The following is a 22,581-nucleotide window of genomic DNA, read 5'->3' as shown; positions in this document are numbered from 1 at the left end:
TTCCCGAGACAGGGTTTCTCTGTATTGTTTTGGAGGCTGTCCTGGAACTAGCTCTGTAGACCAGGCTGGCCTCGAACTCACAAAGATCCTCCTGCCTCTGCCTCCCAAGTGCTGGGATTAAAGGCGTGCACCACCACCGCCCGGCCTCTGTTTCTCTTTTAGACTGGTTAAATCTCGTGTAGCCCAGTGTGGACTTGAAATCCAGATCTTCCTGCTTCCACCTCCCAAATTCTGGGATTAAAGGTGTATATCACCACTGCCTGGCTGGCCTCGATGGTTAACTAATGGCTAGCTCCACCCTCCGATCTTCAGGCAAGCTTTATTTGTTAAAGCACAAAGTATCACCATACACACACACACACACACACACACACACACACACACACACACACACACACACGGTGCCTACTGTCCCCTCCTTTTCTATCACTCCACCCCACAACCGCCAAAGCAGGGAAGTAGCAAGGCTGGACTTGCTGAGCAGTGCTAAGGAGAATCCTAGATCCCTGCTGTGACCATTCATCTGACAAACTCTCCTTTAGTCTTTCCTTTCAATGTGCTCTTTCATTTCCTTAATTTCTACTCATGAGTATAAAAATATTGTGCGATGGAAGAACGGGACAATATTATCACTTAATCTGGCACTACAAACTTCTAAAGATTCCTCATTTCCTGTTGTCACAACCAGGATAAGGGCTAGCAGGTTTCTCTAAGTGATAACTTTGTCGTTAGATAACTGTTCCTTTGTCCTCCACCCTGACTCACATCAACTAGGTGTTTCAATACTTTCTATGGTCCGCCCAAGTGCTTGGAATTAGTAAAAAAAAGACCCTTGGGATGGTCCAGAAAGGTGCCTCTACACACACTGAGCACATAATTACAAGACTGGCCCTTAGAAACCATGGGTGATTATAAAATTGTCCCGTCCAGATGTCTGAGCCTTTGTTTCCAAGACTTTCCGAGATTACAGATGGTCCAGTCCCATACAGAGGGTATCTAGACACAGGACTACTAACAGTCAAAGAAAGGATTGGCCTGGGAAAGTTCCAGAAGGGCATCACGAAGAAAACAGTAAAGCTGGCTATCTGAAGACAGGCTAAGATGAATTGGTTCTCCTGGAAAGAAATGTAAATTGTCATAGGTATGCGACCTGCTGAGAGTGAGCTGACAGCTGCGGACCCTAAGCTCTGAAACCCGTCGCTATCACTCAGTCTCTAGAAGTATCTGGAAAACTACAAAACTCCCGTGTTGCTTTTCGCTGAGGCTGTTGAGGCAGGGAGCCCTGCTGGGCGCCAGCGAGGACCTAATCGCGGCGACCCGAGTCCTCCCCGCCTCCATCCTCCATCCTGCAGCGGCGTACAGAGGACCACAGCGAAGGGAAACGCCGGGGTGCGGGAGCTGCGTCCCGCCCTCTCCCGGGAGAGGCTCCGGCGTGCCTTCGCCCGGCGCGGGTCTCACACGGCGGCACCCACCGCCCCGGAGAATCCCCGCGGCGCTCTCGGTGCAGTTGCTGCCGCCCGGCCGCGAACCAGGCCCGCAACGCGGCCGGGCCTACTCCGCCCTCCTCGCCGTGACGAATCGGCTCCCGGCTGGGACAGGATCCAGACTGGAAGAAGGCTGAGGCAAGTGTGGAGCCTGGAAAAAAATCTCGGCTGCACTAAGCCTCGCCGCGTCCTCCCTGGAAGGCCCGTTCGTCTGAGGAGAGCCGGCCGCGGCCTGCAGAGAAATCCCGGAGCGTGTGGAAAGTGCGAGCGCGGAAGCTCCGGCGCGAGGGGCGGGGCGAGCGCGGGACAAAGGGAAGCGAAGCCGGAGCTGCGGGCGCCTTTTCGGCCCGCGGGTGAGTGTTTCCAAGTGGGCCCAACCCGGTCGAGGAGGGTGGCGAGCTGTGGTGTTTCGACTTGGCGGGACCCCGAGTTCCCGCGGGGTGCTGGGGATCGGGCTGAGCTCCGAGGCGGGAACTAGGGCCGGTGCGGCCTCTGTGAGGCCTAGCGGCGGCGGGGTCGCAAAAAAGCCCCATCCGGGACAGCTGCTCGGAGGCGCCACTTGTCCCTTTACGCTGGACCCAGGACGCTGGCCGAGCTCCGATGCACACCCCCCCTCGCGGGGGGGTTGCCAGAAAAGCTCGTCCTCGGCCACAAACTCAGAGGACCTCCGGAAGCCCTCGGGGCAAGGCCAGCGGGGTTCCTCACCCACCTGGAAGGTGGTTCCCCTTTTGGTTCAGGCAGCGACCTAAAGACTCCCGGGGTGGCCTGGAGTGAAGAGTGAACTCTGGGACGGTGTGGGTTGGGTTTAAATCCACCTCTGGCTTTAGACATTTTATCGTAATCGCCCTGAGACTGTTTCTTCATTTGTAAAATGGGGACAGCCGTCTGTATCTGGTAGGGTCGTTGTGAGTAGTGAGCAAGACCGTGTAATAAGCCTACCTTGTAAGGTAATTATTCAGCGAATGCTGAGTTCCGTGCTAGGCATTAGGGTCAGATCCACTCTTAAGAGAGCAATCATTTGAACATATTAGCAGTGGAGTGTAAGGTAGCAGGGACATTGTTACAGTTTCTGTCGGGGCTCCCCACAGCAAGGCCTACTAGGTGTTGATGGAAAGAAAAGAGAGGCCTGGGTTGGAAACCTGAGCTGTTTCCACATCAGAACTCTTGCCCTAATGATTTGAGGCATTTTCTTAGAATGAAAAGTAGAAGAAAAAAAAGTATTGCTTTACATAGTGTTGAATGAAAATGCTCCAGAAGTCATAGTATGTTCATTACCATTTGTGGTGTATGTAGAGTAAGGAGTGAGCTCACAAATTTATGAAGACTTGATCTAGGTTTGAGCAATACAGTAATAAATTAGACCATCCCACCTCTCTTTCCAGACAAAACCTGGCCATGTTGGCATGTTGTGTAAGGGAAATGCCGTTGGTCTTTGTGACCAGATAGGAATACAGAGAAGATGAAGTTAATCTGCCCAGATAATTTAATAAGAAAGTACCTGGGACAGTTTCTAAAATGGGCTGTAAAGAACCAATAAGAGTCATCCAAGTAGACTCAAAAATTTGTCCCAGTACTTATGAAACTATTTACCAATAAAAGACTGTAAAGTTCGTTGTTATACTAAATTTTCTTTCACACTGCTTCCAGGAATAGGACATTGCTCTGCTTCAATAAACAATGTCCGCTAAAAGAAGCAGAGCTGCTGATCAGGGATTTGTCAGTATCTGGTAGGCCTTGTTGGGGTCACCCTGATAATACATCACATTCTATTGTCATTATTTTTTTTTACCAGTCTAAGTAAACGTTTGCATGGCATCAGCAAAATGTTTTCCATACAAGACGTGACTCAATATCATAAGCAAAAACTTAAAAATCCATCTCTAATATAACTCTAAATTTCCCAGTAACTTATTTTCATCATTTAATTCTGATCAATCAAATACTACAAGAACTAGTTAAAAAATATGCAAAAGGCTTGATTACTAGTGATTAACAGTAAAGTAATTTTGCTCAGAAATACCAATCAAACTACCCTATTCTTTAGGAAAACATTCTCTTATGCTTGCTGAGTTTTGATTCTCTTTTTTTTTCTTTTTTTTCCTTTTTTTTATTTTAGTGTCTCAGATTCATTCTTAAGGAACTGAGAACTTAATCTTCCAAAATGTCAAGTAAGTTTCAATTTTTATATTTATCAATCTGTGTTAATAACGAGACTAATGCCCTAGCGAATGGGAATTCCAAAAATACTCTCATTTTTTTTTCTTCAAAACAGGACCATTGGTAGTTTTGTTGCATAGTATTATATCTCAGTTGTTTACAAGAAGTTATTTATTTTCTTTCAAACAGAAAGACCATCTTATGCCCCACCTCCCACCCCAGCTCCTGCAACAGTAAGTTTTAATTTTCTTGTTAATGTAATAGCCAAGTCTGGCCTTGATACAAAAACCCAGATGTCTTCCAGTGACAGTCACTCAGTCATCACAGCCACAAGATAGAGAATTCAGCTAAAAATCAGCACTTCCTACTAAATAAAATAATTCTTTTCATCCTACCTTGAACCAAACCCAACATCTAAAAATACATACTATGAATTTCCAACCTCCTGTGCTCTGTGTTTCCCTAATGGGAAATGAGTGAAACACTTATTTCTTGTTTTCCCTGTTAAAGAGTCTTTTAAGTTGATTGAGTAAATGCTCATTCTGGCATTATTTCTTCTTCTTCTTCTGTTGTTGTTTTTAAACCTAACCTTCAGCTGGTTACATTTTTCTCTCTAAGGGCTAGGGACATAGCTGAGTGTCAGAGCGCTTGCCTAGCATGTGCAAGGCCCAGGTTGGAACCCCAACAACACAGATTTTTAAATTAAACTTTCTTGTCTGTATATAAAATTTTCACATTAATTAAAGTTTCTAGTTCTGAAGACAACTACACTCATCATAAATCTTATTTTCAAGCTGTTCAAGTTAGGATTTCATTGCCCGTGGGTCAGAACTTGGTACTGAATTTTGTTCTCCATAAATTATAATGATTGGCTGACTGATCTGTTTCCAACTGTCTAATGGTGGGAACTGTTTTTACCCAGCAAGCTCTAGCCTAGCTTGATCAGCATGTAAAATAATCGTCCAGGCCACAATTCAGACTTAACAGCAACTGTACAAGCCCTTGTTGAGATGCTAAAAACCACTCAAAATCAGAGTTAGGGTTATTTTTTATTTATTTTGTTTTGTTTTGAGACAGGATCTCTATGTAGCCCAGGCTGGCTTCGAAATGGTGATCCTTCTGCCTCGGCCTCCCAAGTGCTGGGATTATCAGCATGCCCAGCCCAAAATTAGTTCTTTAATATCCGCTAGCTATTCCTCCCATGCCCTCTACCAACTAATTTCAGGCTAGTCTCCTTTTATTACTAATGAGTTCCTGTGTCATTTGTTTTCTCCACTAGGTACTTAGTCTGATTTACTAACCTGTAGGTGAATGTTTTAGTTACATTTATCAGCAATTTGTTTTTCCTTACATGCTCATTTAAAAAAGTATATCATACATTCTTACATTCACTTCATGTAATATACAGTCTTTAAAATGCTTCCATAGACTGTAAAATCTTGTGCTTCATTATTTTCTTTCTTAAAGAATATTTCTTACCACCAACTCCATCACATACTCATGGTTGTGTACAGATTGAGTTGAGTGACTAAGAGCCACCCCTCAAGTATAACTAGGCCTCTTACCTTTAGAAATGGTATAATTACAATATGATAGTTTCATTTTTTTAATTCTCCCATTTGCTTACATTATTGCTTCATATTGAACCTGTGACTCATTTGTTATATAGTGTCTGGAGGTATCATTTTTACATAAATACTGCCTCCAGTAGTGTATAATGAACAAATTTGCTGTTGAGATAAAGATATTTTAAAAACCAGGATCTCCTTCTGAGTTTTCATACAAAGAAGGGGATTTTTTTAATCCCTCATACCATAATTTCACATTTTCACACAAAATCCGGAAACTAGGGATTATAACATCTAGCAGAGTGGATACGAAATGAGTTAGTCTCTCTCCCTTTTTTTATCCATTGCTTTTACCACCATCACCGCCACCCACCCCTTCCACAGCCACCACTCAGATGAGCCACTGTGTAATATGCACTCCTTTTGTGCCTTTACTCTTCATCTGTGTTTTGCTACTTAAATATGCCTAATGTGCGTCTTTTCTAACTGTGGGCTATAATTAATCACTTTGTTCTCCTCTAAAAAGTGTCACATGTACTGCCTGCTTGAATGTCTTTGGATACTAAGGATGTGTACAAGGGCATGTTTTAGGAAATGGCATTTAATTGTGACAACTGAAGTTTAGTGGGGATGTGTCAAGTGTACTTTTGTAGAATTCAGTAGGGCTATGTTAATTGCATGTAAAAATGACACTGCTATCACTTGTTATGATTGAGTTTTACTAAGTAAACTATACACTTTGGTCTCTTTACTACATTCTTTTTATACATTATGCCTTGATTTTATGAACATTGGATGTCATTGTATTAACCACAAGGCCACAATTACATAGGAACCCATTTGTGATTATATGAACACATAATTCACAAAAATCAAGAATTTTGTCGCTGCAGCCAGCAGTTGTATTTGGAAAGGCTGAGAGCCTTCAGGAAATCAGATGAGAAAGAAGTTCAACTCTGTCAACTAAAAAAAGTAGTTCCCACTAAAATTAAATGCATAAACTGTTCATGATTACCTATGGAAGATGGACCAAAGAAGAGATGGAAGAGAAAGCCTATGAAAGAATGACTGGGTTAAAGATCAGATAGTACCCAGTATGAATTCTATGCATTTCTTACAAGTCCTTGTTTTGAAATCATGCATGTGACATCCATTGAACCCAGCATATGTTCTTTCCTATTGACAATTCCTGGTTTCCTGATTTGAGTCTCTTCTCATTTGTCACATATAAAATTATTTAAAGCTGTCTTTGAAAGCAGATCCATTTCTTGTTTTTGTTTTTAGTAAATGAGTGCATTGGTGGCATCTACATAACTGTCCAATAAACCATGTTTCGTTTGCATGTAGTGTTTTCAGACTTAAAGTTTACCATACTTGAAGCTTTCCCATCCCAGACAAATTGTTATCTCATTACTGTTGACCATGAAATAGTTATAGATGTTTGAAACTGCAGTATGATGCTTTCCTCAGACACAAAACACAACACACTCAGTCTTACAAGCATCCCTAACCCTAATCCACCAAGGAAAAGAGGGAAAGAGAAGAAATACAGGAACTCACACGCACATGCATGCACATACATACTTGCAGGCTGGTTTCTCTATTAAAAAGAACAGTTACAACACATCATTGCTTGTTTAAATTCAGGTTGCTTTTGCATGCCATATGCAGATCATTTTTCATTTCTGTGTTTTCCTCGTTTGAGCTCATTTCTCATTCGTGTTTTTGTCTCATTTGTTTCCATCAGCAAATGCCCAGCACACCAGGGTTTGTGGGATACAATCCATACAGTCATCTCGCCTACAACAACTACAGGCTGGGAGGGAACCCGGGCACCAACAGCCGGGTCACGGTAGGAGAATCAACTATTACAGCCTCCGGCAAACAACTGGAATTGACCAGAAATGCCTCCAGAGTTAGGTCCTTTTGAATCAGCAGCACAGCCATTTAAAAAAATTTAAACTGACTTTTCAACTGTTTTGTACAGTCTTGCACTGAAAAAAAAAAGTGCAGTCTGGATATGTACTTGGAAGAAAAGAAATCCATTCTGTTTGGTCATCAGTAGGGAATAGGCCTTAACACTTAATGCTCATATTATATATGTAAACAAATCTAGAGTTCTTTTGGTTAAAATATTTTATGTCATGAAGAGTATCTTTCGTTGTTTAAGGTAATTGGCGTTACTCTCAAGGATGTAGTTTCTTAAGGAATGCTGGGACTCTAGATCTGACTTCATCTGGACTAGAAAGCTTTGGGCAGACCCGCCCATCTAAACTTCTACACTTTAGTTATTTGTCTTTTGGATTTAGCAATTGGCCTGTCTCAGGCTCATTTCTTTCCAGCTTAATACAGAAAAAAGATTTTACTGTCACTCAAGAAATTTCAGGATAAAACTTGAATGGAATTAATTCTAGGTGTTAGATAAGTACACCGAGAATTGTTATGAGAAAGATGATTCCTAAAAGTTGGGATGTTTCATTTAGGTAATCCAACTAAGATAATCAAAACTGGATGATATACTTCAAAGCTTTTATTTTTAAATTATTTCAAACTCCAAGGAAATTAAGGTAATAAATCCAAAAGTCAAATAACCTCCATTAGAATGTGGTGTTGGTGAGAATATATATGAGACAGAATGGCTGTAAACTTTTTAGTGTCTGGTTTTCATTTGCTGTGTTCATAAAAAAGAAATGTAACTCAAAACAAACAAACAAACAAACAAAAAACCCTCTCACCCTGTAGTAACGCTATAGCTGAAAACCCGTCACTATCAAACCATGTGTCTATCTTGATAAGCACATTGCTTAGCTTGATAGGTTTTGTTTGTCTAAATTTTTCATTGTTTCCGCATAATCTGTACTTCATAAGCATATCAAGTTCTATGTGCCATACGTATTCCACAGTATCTGAAAAGGATTCTGACAAAATATGTTTATGTGTGCATTCATAGTTTCTATGTGCAGCAAGCAGTACATGTTTTTCCCTAGCCTGAATGTGTTGTTTCACAAGTGTAATGAGTGGCAAGGTTATTAGATGAAAAAGATCATTATAATTCACATAGTAAGCAGAGTTAGTTTTGGGTCTTTGTGTTCATGCAGAAATTTTTTATAGGTAGTAAGTAAAAATAATGGTTCTGAAAAGCTCCATACAGTAAGCTCTTGGTAGCCATGCTAATGGAACAGGAGTAGTCACTAATCCTAGAACAGCTTGGTTTGGGGTTTGTGAGGCTTCTCTGTTGGTACAAAGTAAGGTCATTCAGTAGAAACCTTACTAGAAAAAGGAGAATGCACTCCTTTCTGGGTCTAAGCTGGACATGTATCTTTAACCCTTTCCCTTCTGGGGAACAGAAGAACTCAGAATGCAGAGTGAGCTCTCTAGCCTTCAGTGTAGGGGAGTGGGCTCTAACCTTCAGTGTAGGGGAGTGGGCTCTAACCTTCAGTGTCGGGGAGTGGGCTCTAACCTTCAGTGTAGGGGAATGGGCTCTAACCTTCAGTGTAGGGGAGTGGGCTCTAACCTTCAGTGTAGGGGAATGGGCTCTAACCTTCTGTGTAGGGGAGTGGGCTCTAACCTTCAGTGTAGGGGAATGGGCTCTAATCTTCAGTGTGGGGAGTGGGTTAGGAGTGAGAAGTGTGGTGTTTGCCTTCTTTGTAGTTGTTTCCTCTGTATTATTGTCCTTTTGTATTACTACCACCAGACTGATGTGATCAAATTGCTAGAAACCTAGGGGCTTGCATTCTCTCATGTCCCTGACTTTCTGTTTTGGGACTCAGTTGCTCATAAAAAGTATTGGTAGAGAATGGCCCCAATGATGAACTACTTTGTTTAGTAAATTGTTGTCTATAAATAGCCATAGTGATTTACTGGAATGATTTTCTGTGAACCCCAAGCAAGAGCTTTGTTACATGTGAGTTGTTTTCAGATAATAAAGCACTTAGGTACCAGATTGAGACCTTTGGAGGGCTTAGGATGGCTTTGAGTGCAGCCCACGCCTGATCACTTTGTTCAGATGATGGTTCCCATTCTCCAGTATACAGGTTCAAAAACAAATTGAGACAGAGTGTTAAAAGCAGCCTACCTCTTGCTGGTAGAAATCCTGTCTCCAGAAGAAAAGCCTTAAATAAGACCTTACCAGAGAAACAGCTAAGAATTGAAAAACAACAAAAAATTCTCTTGTGCTGTCCAAGATGACTCGATCACAAAATCATGCACTTTATCCACAGATTGACTAGGACCTAGATAAGAACAGTTTTAACAAGCATTAAGTATTTGCTTCCCCACCTCCAATTCATTGCAAATGGGAAGAGAGAAATTGTAAAGATGGGGGATTGGTGCTGCAGTTGGAATTTCTGATAGCAACAAGAAAAGGTCCTCATTGAAAAAGCAAAGTTGGACTCTCCAAAATTGTGCTCCTAGGCCACTTAGCCAAAGAGCCGATTGCATTTTTTCATTCTGGATCACAGCACAGCACACAGTGGTTGTTCCTAGGTGACTCCTACCAAGAAAGGGTGAGATAGTGTGCTCAGGGCAGAGTAGACAAATGTCTGGAACATTTAGAAAGGCATCCTGAGATGTTAAGCGAGTTAGTGATGTGTGATGATCCCAAACCTACTGGAATTTCACTTTATTATTCTTAAAAATGGAGGAAGTGTTGTTTTGTGTTGTTGTTTTGTTTTGTTTTTTTATTTGTAATTTTTTGGGGGGTACCTTTCTTTGGGAAAGGAGGTGAATTAGAAAATCTATTAATATTTTAAAATGTGATTCTTTGGAAGATATGAGCAAATATAACTAAACATTTTTAACTGTTTTAATTCATACTTAAAGTTTGTAAAGTGAACACGTTAGAATTTTTACCTGTTACGATAATTTGGTACCTTCAAATATGGACACAACTTTATCCTTTTTTTTTTTTATTTGTAACCCACTTTGTGTTCCAAAAGTTTGTTTGGGGTCTGGGTTTAAAATGTTTTCTAATCACATTCTGTGTTGAGAAGCAGACTTTCCATGAATAAGGTTAGCCATGTAGGACTCTTACTTCTTATTCTGGCTCCCTCATCAAGTTCAGAACTAGGTGTCCTTGGAATGGCAGCTCTATATGGGGCATTTGCCAGAAGTCACCTGGTGGCTCCTTGCCTGTATCACCTCACATAGACAGAACCAATCACTTAACACTCTGGTTGCTTCCTCCTTTAGTTTTTCTCTCACCGACTTCCTTACTGCCCTTTTGAAAATATTTTAATTCCTTTTTCTTGTATTTTCCTTTTTCTGTGTCTTGTCTTTTCTTGTCCTCATTTCTTTCCCACAAAAGCAGTGTTGTGGAATGGGCCTCAGAAGCAATGTTAGCGGGGCCCAGCTAGGGTCTGCCAGTGTTCAGCGCCTAACAGGCTTCTTTATTTCTATGTGACAGTCTGATGAGGACAAGAACAGTATGATTTGAGTTCGCACATCTTGAGCCACTGTAAGAAAACCACTGCCCCAAAACTACAAAGATAGAAACCTATGAGATAATGTAAAAACTTAAAAAAATAAGTCTATTTCTAAAGGACATATTTTCTTTTTAAATATATTTGCTAGATTTCTAGTTACCTCCTGTTTCTTATTGGTGATTTTTTTTTAAACCTGGGAGGTAGCCTTTGTGTTGTTTGGATGGGGTACATTCCTGACATGATAACAGGATCCCCTATAGGCAGTGTGTGTGTGGTAAGTGCTAAGTGCTCAGAGTCTACAGATACCGAATGTTGACTGTATGCATAATAGTAACTGAGTAAATAAAAGGACACCAGGTAATGTCCTAAATGTGAGGCATTTGGCATATAACACCATTTTCAGTGTGTGGTTATATATAATATTTTATTCTTGCAGCCAGGTTGTCAAACAGTGGAAATAAACTGCTAAGTAAAACATTAAATATTATTTGTTTAAAATCATTTTCTTTTGATATAAACATTTCTGAATTTGCAGTGATGTCTATTTTCTTTGGAGAAAATATAAGAATCTTGTATCCATGGACGAGTAGAAGAAAGGCGCATGAGAATTTTTGAGGGACTTTCTTTTCAGGGACTAGTGAACTCCTTACAACTGGGTAATGGATGTATTTAACTCTTTTACAGGCATCCTCTGGTATTACGATTCCAAAGCCTCCAAAGCCACCAGATAAGCCGCTGATGCCCTACATGAGGTACAGCAGAAAGGTGTGTACCAGGGACCAGGACCTGGCGAGGACCCCAGCCCTGCTGACTGGCCTTCCGTGCCATTTCAGACTGGCTTGATGTCTTCCTTATACATATTTGGGGAAAGGATTTAAAAACTTGTAATTTTTTTAAGTGGTTCATTCTGATTTCAGAATTCCAGAACTTGGATCCAAGAGGAGCATAGTTGAATAAAATGCTGAAATCTATTAATCAGATTAGTCTGGAGCCATGAAAGTAATATTAATATCTTTTGGAGAATATTGAAAAACATGAGGAAAATGTTAAGTAGAAAAGCAAATATAAGACTGTATATATTGATATCTTATTTTTAGTAAAAATAATAATGTCTGGGATGTGGTTCAATAGTAAAACATTTGCCTACATGTTAGAGCCCTTAGAATCAATTCTAAGAGCACAAAATGAATTAATAAATAAATTTAAAATATTATTTGATCATAATTATTACATATATGTTTGATAGTATGATGCCATTGTATTATACAAATTAACTATTTCTAAATTCACACTAATTGTTAGAGATAGTCTTAATTGGTCAGTTTGCTGTAAATGTGTACTGTGATTAATGTTCCTAAATGATCTGTTTGATCATTTGGGTAAAATGACATGGTGTATGAGATCTAGCAGGGTAAAGATGAAATGAGATAAGCCAGCCCTTGGCAGTTTTAAAGCAGGCTGATTGGTACATACTAGGTTTCCATAGTAGAGTATTTTTAAATGATTATATACTTAGGCATTAATACTTAGTTTTCAACTCTTGACTTTTAAGGTCTGGGACCAAGTAAAGGCTTCCAACCCTGACCTAAAGTTGTGGGAAATTGGCAAGATTATTGGTGGCATGTGGCGAGATCTCACTGATGAAGAGAAACAAGAATATTTAAACGAATACGAAGCAGAGAAGGTAGGGGGTAAAGATAAAATATTTCATTGTTTATGAGAGAAACACAAGGCTGAGGCAGCATGGAAGTCTGTCCACCAAGCTCCACTCACCTGAGGTCTGGACCTCGTGGTCTCGGTTCCCCACCCATGCTTTGCCTCATGCCCCTGACATTCAGATGGCAGATGCAGGCACACATGGAGCCTGTAGGATGCGAATTATAAAACCAGTGCCCTTTCAATTTCAGATAGAGTATAATGAATCTATGAAGGCCTATCATAATTCCCCTGCATACCTTGCATATATTAATGCAAAAAGTCGTGCAGAAGCTGCTTTAGAAGAAGAGAGTCGACAGAGACAGTCTCGCATGGAGAAAGGAGAACCTTATATGAGCATTCAGCCTGCTGAGGATCCAGATGGTAAGGGGGGAGTGTGCTTTTCTATGTGCATTCTCTCTGAATTAAAATAGAAGATAAATCTTAATTCAAGGCTTTTATTTTAAATGGAAAAGTGTAATTTTAAGTTATTTCAATAATAGGATTTTTTTGTATATGACTTTCTCATGAGAAAAATACTCTTTAAAAGTATGTAAAACGATTAAGGGGAGAAAAGCTGTATTTATTACTTTTCAAAGTCTTTGTACACAGAAAATAGGATTTGTTTGTTTTTCAAGACAGGGTCTCACTGTGTTACCCAGATTTGCCTTGAACTGATTCTCCACCCTCAGCCTCCAAATCCTACATTATAGGCTTCTGCTGACACACCCTAAGCAACATTATAGTCTTTTTATTAGTTTGTTTTATGTGTGTAGCAAGCCTATAGGTTATTTTGGGGAGGGGGTTGGTTTTGGTTTTTTGAGACAGGGTTTCTCTAGCTTTGGAGGCTGTCCTGGAACTAACTCTTGTAGACCAGACTGGCCTCGAAGTCACAGAGATCCGCCTGCCTCTGCCTCCTGAGTGCTGGGATTAAAGGCGTGCGCCACCACTTATAGGTTTGTACATGTGAGTGTAGCACCTGAGCAGGCCAGAAAGGGTGTCAAATCCTCTGGAGCTGGAGTTACAGAGGGTCGTGAGCTGCCCAACCTGTGTGCTTGGAATTGAACTCTGGTCCTTTAGAAGAGCTGTACATGCTCTTAATTGCCATATCCATTCTTACAGATTACCTAAATTTGCTGAATTAAAGACTCTTAGGTGCGCCGGGCGGTGGTGGCGCACGCCTTTAATCCCAGCACTCGGGAGGCAGACGCAGGCGGATCTCTGTGAGTTCAAGGCCGGGCTGGACTGACAGCCTCCAAAACAATACAGAGAAACCCTGTTTTGTAAAAACCAAAAAAAAAAAAAAAAAAAAAAAAAAAGACTCTTAGGTGCAAAAATTAATGAGTGTGTGGAAGCAATATAAAAACTTAATTAAAAATCCAATGTGAATTTGAGAATACCACTCATGAATGTCTGCCTGTCATATATTACATGTAGTCAGGGTATCAGACATTACACATTACTCACAGATGGACAGGCTTCCTAATTAGGATTCCATGTGCAGATATATGCAGATTACTCTCCTGGCCTCCCAGCCATGCAGTCTTCAGCCTCAAGGCCCTTCCCCTCCCCACCCTAGATAGCTGTCTCCCTTTAGGATCATGTTCATCCACATATGTAGACTGCTGTGTAAATGTTTACCTGTCTCTGTGTCCTTCTGAGTGGTGGACAGGATTGGAAGCAGCAACTACCATCCACAAAAACACCAAGATCGTAATTTAAGATCCCACTTTAAACACACCAGAGGGAGTTCTTCAGAGCTTTTAAAAGACTTCAAGAGTGGAGGAGGTTATAATGGCACCAAAAGACAGGAGTAAATCCAGCTAAGTAAGAGGAAGAATCAGAAATGAGCGTCAAAAGAATTCATTGGAGTTACTGGCAAAAGTTCTCATAAATGCAGTAGCGTGTAATAAAATGTGGACTAGAGGGCTGGAGAGATGACTCAGGGGTTAAGAACCCTGGCTGTTATTCCAGAGGACCAGGGTTCAACTCCCAGCACCCACATGGTGGTTCACAACCACCTATAATAATGAGATCTGGTACCCTCTTCGGGAATGCAGGCAGAATAATAAATAATAAATCTTTAAAAAAGAATGTGGACTAGATACAGGAATTGAGTGTTAAGCATTCACACTGCTAAAGATACATATGTGGACTTTAATTACCCAGATGAAATGGTTGATGTAAAAAAGGCATGACTAAAACAATAAAAGAGCAAGTCTGCAAGTAACGGGGAGAATGGAGATCTATATAGTAGAAACAAAGGTTGGCAACATCGAAGCCATATATAGAAAATAAAATATTTCCTAAGCAAAATATAACAGAAGGAACTAAGTTTGGGATGCTCTTACATGAGCAGTAAGATGGAATATAATAATTAAGCTATATTGATAGAATATGGCCCTCTAGGACAGTAGTTCTCAACCTTTCTAATACTTCGGCCCTTTAATACAGTTCATATGGTAACCCCCAACCATAAAATTATTTCATTGCTACATCATAACTGTAGTTTTGACATTGTTATGAATTGTAATGTAAATATCTGATATGCAGGACATCTGATATGTGACCCTGTGAAAGGGTTCTTTGACACACACACACACACACACACACACACACACAGGGAGTCAAGACCCATAGGTTGAGAACCACTGTTCTAGGACTTGAGAAGTAGAAATGTACAGAAAAGCAAGAGATGGGAGCCACTTATCAAGAGAAGGGCAGCATCTGCTGACTTCTTAGAGAACTGTCAGTAGGTCCACAAGACGGACCTTGATTCACCAAAATGGTGAAGGTCTTCAGAGACCATTATGTGCAGCGTGCAGGCCTCTGTGTAACTAGGTTCCTTAAGTGTGGTACCTGTTACCTCTCTGAGACACTAAGAGGATTGGGTGGTTGGTTCCGTGACAACCTTTATTTCTATCTATATTGGAAGGAAAACTTGCTTTGTTTAATGAGTTAATGTAAAGAAAAATATTAAGTAGATATTAGTACAGATGGCTATTAGGTATGTGAAGGTGATAAGCAAGATAAAAGGAAACATTTCTGTTACTAGAAATAAGTATACATGCTGGGTATGGTAGTACACACTTGTTATCACAGCGCTTGAGAAACTAAGGCGGGGAGGCTAATGCGAGTTCAAAGCCAGCCTGGGCTACGAAGTAAATTTTGTGTCAAAAAAAAAAAAAATCACACACCCTGGGCCTCAAGAGATGGCCCAGTAGGCTGAAACAGGCATGTATGCATCACACACACCAAAATAACACAAATGTGTACTCTATGTACCTAATAACAGCCATGTGCATGTTTATAAATTTAGACTCCAGTATCTCTGTGTGTAGTGTATTCGTGTGTGTGTGTGTGTGTGTGTGTGTGTGTGTGTGTGTGTGTGTTGAATATCTTCCTCAGGCTCCACCTTTTTGTGATACAGTAGGGTATGGTGTGTTTGCACTTCCCTGTGCAGGCACATGTGGAAGTTGGAGGGTACATCCAGATTGCTTCTTCAGTTTTTTCTCTGCCTTATTTTGAGATAGTTTCTCTGAACCTAGAACTTGCTGTTTTAGCCAGAGCCTTCTGAATCTGCCACAACCAGCGTTTCCTTGATGCTGGCTGGGATCCAGATTTAGATCCTCGTGCTTGCCTGGTAAACCCTTTTATCAATTGAGTTCTCTCTTAGCCTTGAAATCAAATTGTTGTTTTTTCTATAACATTAGTTTAGGTCTTTACCATTTTTAATGTAATAAACTGCCTAGAAAAGTAAATACTAGAGAAGCTAGTTTTACAGGTAGATATTTTCATTAATTTTAACAGCTGTGATAAAGATACCACCTGTTTACAGTTCAGCGTTTATCAAATGCCTTCAATCATTACTGGGAGAGTGGAACATTTGGCAGAATTTCAAATACTGTCATCACATGCAGGCTTTACATGGATCCCAGGGCTAAAGGAGATATGAACATATGTTGTTTGTGTTTTAACCAAACCTCAGACACGAATCATCCCTTATAGTACAGTGGTTCTCAATCTTCCTAATGCTGCAGCCCTTTATTAATACAGTTCCTCATGTTGTGACCTCCAACCATAAAATTATTTTTGTTGCTACTTCATAACTAATTTTGCTACTGTTATGAATCACAATGTAGATATCTGATATGCAACCTCTGTGAAAGGGTCATTCAGTTACCCACCCTGGGGTTGTGAACCCCTGTCTTATAGCTTTATGGAGACAGCATTTCAGCTGGCTGTGTCTTGTCTCTGTGTTGTTCTTACTGTGGCCTGCCCTGACTCCCCTGATACTAAGCAAGTCCACTTGCTAGGACATTGAAGGCCACACTTTATACTGCTTGTTAACATTGTTCTGGTTACTAGCCACCTAATTTCTAGAACATTTCCTTCATTCCAGATTATGATGATGGCTTTTCAATGAAGCATACAGCCACTGCCCGTTTCCAGAGAAACCACCGCCTCATCAGTGAGATCCTCAGTGAAAGCGTGGTACCTGATGTGCGGTCGGTTGTCACAACAGCTAGAATGCAGGTCCTCAAGAGACAGGTCCAGTCTTTAATGGTTCATCAGGTAAGAGCAGAAGAAGCATTCATTATAATAAAAGGAAGCTGTGCCTGATTTGAGAAAGAAGCTGAAGGGAGAGGGCCATTTCAGAAAGAAGTTTAGTAAGTTTGTCATTGAAAACGGTAATAGAACATTGTAGTGGCAAAGTATATCTTTTTAAAGATGGGTGCAAACTGAAGAATTTTGGGACACCCCATCAGCCTTTGCTCTATTACTATAAAATGATTTTTCCAAAGAATTTACTCATTAACATCTTGCTAATGGTAGTCTCTCCCTGTGTTACATTTTTAAAATAGCTACATTTTATACTAAATCATTTTTTTTTAAATACAAAATTAGTGGGCTGGAGAGATGGCTTAGTGGTTAAGGGCATGTGCTGCTCTTCAGAGAACCTGAGTTCAGTTCCCAGAACCTGTGTGAGGTGACTCACAACCACCCATAACTCCAGCTCCTGGGAACCCAGCACCATCTTTTGGTCTCCCCGGGCACCTACATTTGTGTATATGCCACATACACTTAATTAAAAATACAAAATTATACTTTAAAGCATAAATAATTTTAAATTCTGTTGGGTTTTTGTTTTGTTTTTTTTTTTTGGTTTTTCGAGACAGCGTTTCTCTGTATTGCTTTGGAAGCTGTCCTGGAACTAGTTCTTGTAGACCAGGCTGGCCTCCAACTCACAGAGATCCGCCTGCCTCTGCCTCCCAAGTGCTGGGATTAAAGGCGTGTGCCACCAGGGCCCAGCTAAAATGACATTCTTTGTGTGCTTTACATCTGCCTTAGAGAAAATATATAATGGTACATAATCTGATCTGATGATACCTTGCAGCGAAAACTAGAAGCTGAACTTCTTCAGATAGAGGAACGACACCAGGAAAAGAAGAGGAAATTCCTGGAAAGCACGGATTCCTTTAACAATGAACTTAAAAGGGTACCCATCTCATTCATTGACTATCTTTATTGTGTGCCTGTTGCTTTGGTTTTTTCTTAAAGTAATGTTATTATTTAGTGTTGGTCACTCTGAAACAGTGCTAACATCATAGTGTAACTTGTACTGTCTTTATAAAATTATTCCCATTTTCTGGAAAATTACAATAAATTTGAGGTGTCATGAAATATACATTTAAGGAGTAGGCCCAAAGACGATACAGTCCTCTAATGCTTTTGTTTAAAATCTTTATCATCAGAATTATTTTTACTTTATTGTAATTTATTCATAAATGTCTTCATTAGATATAGTTCAGTTGGGGATGGTGCTGTGCACCTTTGACCCCAGGTAGAGGTAAAAGAAGCTCAGTGAGTTCAAGGCCAGCCTGTCTACACAGTGAGCTGAGCTCCAGGACTTCAGAGAGAGACCCTGTCTCAAAAAAAAAAAAAAAAAAAACCTTTAAAATTGAATGAATGAATGGAGTGTTTGGTAGATGAAGTGTGAGTGAAGCATCCTAAGCTAGCCCAGTCCTGGACAGTGCTCCCAACAGCCCCTGCGCTTCAATGTCTGGTGTGCTACGAGAGCAGCTTTTTTGTCCTGTACAGTTTGAGGATGAAACACTGCTTTGTTTTTCTCCATCGCGGAAATACCATTATTAAGCCAAGGAACAACTTACCTGATTCTAAGGTTCGAAGATGAAATATTGCTAAGAGTTCTCTGCTTTGTTTTTGACTAGTTATGCACTCTGAAGGTGGAAGTAGACATGGAGAAAATTGCAGCTGAAATTGCACAGGCTGAGGAACAGGCCCGCAAAAGGCAAGAGGAGAGGGAGAAGGAGGCAGCAGAGCAAGCCGAACGTAGTCAGGGCAGCATCGCCCCTGAGGAAGAGCAAGTGGCGAACAAAGCCGAGGAGAAGAAGGATGAGGAGAGCATCCCTATGGAGACAGGTAAGCAGCTCCTTGGTACCCAGGACATGTGAGGACCCTTGACAGCTGGCTTCTGACCTTCCTTTCTGGATGCTTTGCAGCAGTCACGCCCTTTAGTTAATCTCTGTGACTTTCCAGTCTCACTCTCCAAAGTAGACACTCTGCTGCTGTTGCTGGCACTGCAAGACAGCATGGTGGCTTAGTCTTGCTATCTGCACTCTTGGTTGTACCCAGGTGGGCACGTGTGACTCTGGAGACAAACAGAAAGGGGCCTCATCCATTTCCCCATTGCTGGCACTGTGACTTTACTGAGCTTTGTAGCTCATTTCTATTTTGAACAAGCACCTGCCTCTGAGTGCCTTCTGGTACTGGATTTAACATAAGATTAATAGGCAATAATATTTGAACCTTTTTTTTTTTTGGTTTTACGAGACAGGGTTTCTCTGTATTGTTTTGGAGGCTGTTGGTCCAGCCCGGCCTCGAACTCACAGAGATCTGCCTGCCTCTGCCTCCCGAGTGCTGGGATTAAATGCGTGCACCACCACCACCTGGCAATATTTGAACCTTTATGGCTACCATTTACATAAGATGTGATCATTGTCCCCAAGATTTGTTGTCATTGGTGTCCTAGGATGTCACAGGGCAAAGTAAAAACTGTAAACCAGACCTTGCCTCCATCTTTCTAAAAGTAAAATTTCAGTAGAAGATCACCATACCCATTTGTGTCTGCTTTGAGAGGTAGGTAGGTAGGGTTTTTTTTGTGTGTGTGTTGTTTTTGAAGTTAAACTTACATAAAATGCTAATTAACTTGGCTATTCTTGAGATCAACTTACCTTCTGGCAACTATTAGCCCTGCCTAGTAGATAGACCGTAGTAAGCCAGAGGTAGTTAGGGGATACCAGCAGAGTCTACAGGAAATAGAAGGGACATGGACATACTTTGTACTCAAACAGCAACTGCCTGTACAGTGTTTAATGGAACATCAATACCTCTAGCAGGCGGTTATGCAGTATTAACTCAGCAGATTATCTTTTCAGACAAGTCTGGTTCTAATCTTCATTTTCTGGGCCTCTTTCTGTTTTTGTGAACCTGTTTTTACCCTAAATTTGGGGTTGGAGCACATTTTTGTGGTTACAGCAGATGCTTGATAATCAGAGAATGCTTCTTTGCTCATCTTGCAACAAGATCATGTGCTCAGTCCTGAGTCTGTTTTGCCCTTGAATGAGGTCTATCTTCCTCTGACAACAGAGGGTGTTTACTCAGGTTCTGTCTTCTAACTTAAGGAGGAAAAAGGGGGGGGGGCTAACGGTGTGTGCCGCTGCTACCACCACCACATACACTCGACTGTCTTACATTCTTTTGTCATGGCAAATCTTTGTAATCCAGTGTGTATTTCGTACACTTTCATAATTTCAAAAGCTCAGTTCTCCTAAGTGTTTGGTTTGTATTTAGATTTCATAAACCTATAGGTAAAAATGTACATTCTTGCACCCTAAGTTGTCTCAAATATGCTTAAAAATTCCTGGGCCATACTGGTCCATTTCAGGTGCTTCTCCATGTGTGGCTAGTGGCTATCTTATTGGACAGAACATCTTATGCCATCAGCATAGTTAGAGTCAATGTTTGTCTTGGAACTGACAATGGCAAATGTGTGATTACAGAGGAGACACACCTGGAAGAAACGACAGAGAGCCAACAGAATGGTGAAGAAGGCACTTCTACTCCTGAGGACAAGGAGAGTGGGCAGGAAGGGGGTGACAGCATGGAGGTAGAAGGGACCAGTGATAGTAATACTGGCTCAGAGAGCAACAGCGCAACAGTAGAGGAACCACCCACAGACCCCATGCCCGAAGATGAGAAGAAGGAATAAATGTTGCCTTGTTTTATGTGTCCTAAAACTTTTTTAAATGAAAAAACAAGTTGCTTTTTTTTTTTTTTGGTTTTAATGGTGTTATGTGGTCTGTGTATTAATTATTTCCTTTTCCATTGATACCACCAAAGTCTCTCCAACTATCAACATCATAGCCTAATGTCAGGCCCGTACGTTTCTTAGCTTTCTGGAAATGGCCCTTTCCCTTTGGATACTGTTGGTAGCTCTCAACTTGTGAAGCCTCAGAACCGAAATAATCCAGAATTATCTTTGATGCTGCAGAATCTACTCTTACAAATGCCTTCCTTCATCTCACTTGGGTGCCCACCAGAGCCATAGCTTTAACCCTTCCCAGCCCTGTCCATCTTGTGTCCTTGTAGAGAGGGCCCTCTTGAGAACATCATGTGAATGTTTGTTCACTTACCCTTTTTATTTCTAATGTCAGATACCAGGAGTTCTCCTACAGGGTAGAATGTCCTGAAACTAACTACTGCTGCAGAAACGTCTCCATGGTAGAGTAGTTACTGGTGTGAGGTCATTAAAGCGAGCACAGCATGTGCACGTTATCTGTAGTGCTTTTCATTCTAGTTGATACAGGATGTGTCCTGGGAAATTCATCCTTACTGTACAGGGGTAAAGAAATGCGTTTTTACCATGTTGGTTTTCCAAAGACATGATAGACAACGGAGCTTAAGGGATGGTCTAAGAATGGACCACATACTTCAGAGTGATAACCCAGTCAGAAGAAAACAGGAATGAAGTTTATCCACTTGAACATACTTTACAGTGATGAAACCTCAAGGCTTGAGATTCCATAGATCACAGCCTACCTTTTTGATAAGCCCTTATTAGTCTTAGAGACCAGAAACAAGATAGTTTGTAGTATGTGCTTCCTAAAACCTAGGATAGATTTTTACTGAATAGTGGTATATATGATGGTATATGTTTCTTAAAGGTCCAAACATAATAAAGAAATGAAGACAAAGGTCTCAGTGTTTTTATTGCACTATAGAAGATAAAAGGCATATAATTTGATCCCACAGTCATGAAATGTCATACATAAGACCCTTGTCTCATGAACTGTCAGTGTTAATCGGACTTTGAAGAAGTCTATGATGTTTGAATAGTATGTAAGTGTGACTAAGTAAGGAATACAAATCTTCAGTTACAGTAACTCACTTGAGCACACAACCCTGTTAGTGTCTGGTTCTACACCGTTCAGTTTCCTGAGAGGAAATCTGATGTGTGGGGTCAGCCTTTGGTCAGTTTTCCCATGATTCTACACAGAACTTTTCTCACAATTCCTTTTGAGTCAAGAAACTTTGTTATTAGCCGGGCGTTGGTGGTTCACACCTTTAATCCCAGCACTCAGGAGGCAGAGGTAGATGGATCTCTGTGAGTTTGAGGCCGGCCTGGTCTACAGAGAGAGTTCCAGGACAGGCTCCAAAACAATACAGAGAAACCCTGTCTCGAAAATCAAAAAAAACAAAACAAAAAAAAAAAAAACAGGTCTATTGTGGGTGTTGAGCCTGTAGAGCAGCAATTCACAACCTCTCATTCCAGACAAATTGGTAGGTGAAATGGAGCCAAAAACATGAAGTCTTAGGTTCTTATAGTGCCAAGAGCATGGGAGCATCTCCTGCAAAAGGAGTTGTAGACCAAGGCTGCCTCAGTAGGCTGCTAGTGCTGGCCAAAAAGTTACTTGAGATGGGACTAACCTCAGTGGGGAAGGATTGGGTTGAAGTTTTTGTTAGACTGATGTTTTGAGAATACAGAATGTAATGGGTCTTTGATAGCCATATGCCATAAGCATCAGGTAAGTAGCTTAAACTGCATATAAAATACACTGAAATATCTTAAGCCTCTCTACCCTTGCATGATGTGCTTTTGTTTTGCATAAATTGAAGGGTATGCATTTTTTAGGTTCTAAGAAAATAAAGGGAGTTTGTAATCCCCCGATT

At 40.9% G+C, this 22,581-nt stretch overlaps 1 protein-coding gene across 3 annotated transcripts; it reads left to right on the top strand.

Moving 5' to 3' along the window:
- The first annotated feature begins 1,702 nt into the window (after positions 1 to 1,702).
- On the top strand, positions 1,703 to 21,605 carry Smarce1 (SWI/SNF related, matrix associated, actin dependent regulator of chromatin, subfamily e, member 1). Of its 3 annotated transcripts, XM_005075969.4 has the most exons (11): positions 1,703 to 1,837; positions 3,601 to 3,652; positions 3,831 to 3,874; positions 6,957 to 7,061; positions 11,317 to 11,397; positions 12,185 to 12,316; positions 12,540 to 12,711; positions 16,730 to 16,902; positions 17,726 to 17,827; positions 18,561 to 18,771; positions 20,412 to 21,605. In XM_005075969.4, exons 2-11 carry the CDS (start codon positions 3,646 to 3,648, stop codon positions 20,618 to 20,620), a joined length of 1,236 nt encoding a protein of 411 aa, XP_005076026.1. In that variant the 5' UTR covers positions 1,703 to 1,837; positions 3,601 to 3,645; the 3' UTR covers positions 20,621 to 21,605. The 3 variants fall into 3 exon arrangements, with proteins under 3 accessions (XP_005076026.1, XP_005076028.1, XP_040605594.1); XM_005075971.4 differs by lacking the exon at positions 6,957 to 7,061; XM_040749660.1 differs by lacking the exons at positions 3,831 to 3,874; positions 6,957 to 7,061.
- Positions 21,606 to 22,581: the final 976 nt, after the last annotated feature.

This window comes from Mesocricetus auratus, unplaced genomic scaffold, assembly GCF_017639785.1.
Source record: "Mesocricetus auratus isolate SY011 unplaced genomic scaffold, BCM_Maur_2.0 Super-Scaffold_100007, whole genome shotgun sequence".
Taxonomy (NCBI): domain Eukaryota; kingdom Metazoa; phylum Chordata; class Mammalia; order Rodentia; family Cricetidae; genus Mesocricetus; species Mesocricetus auratus.
This window is presented reverse-complemented; position numbering and strand designations above follow the sequence as displayed.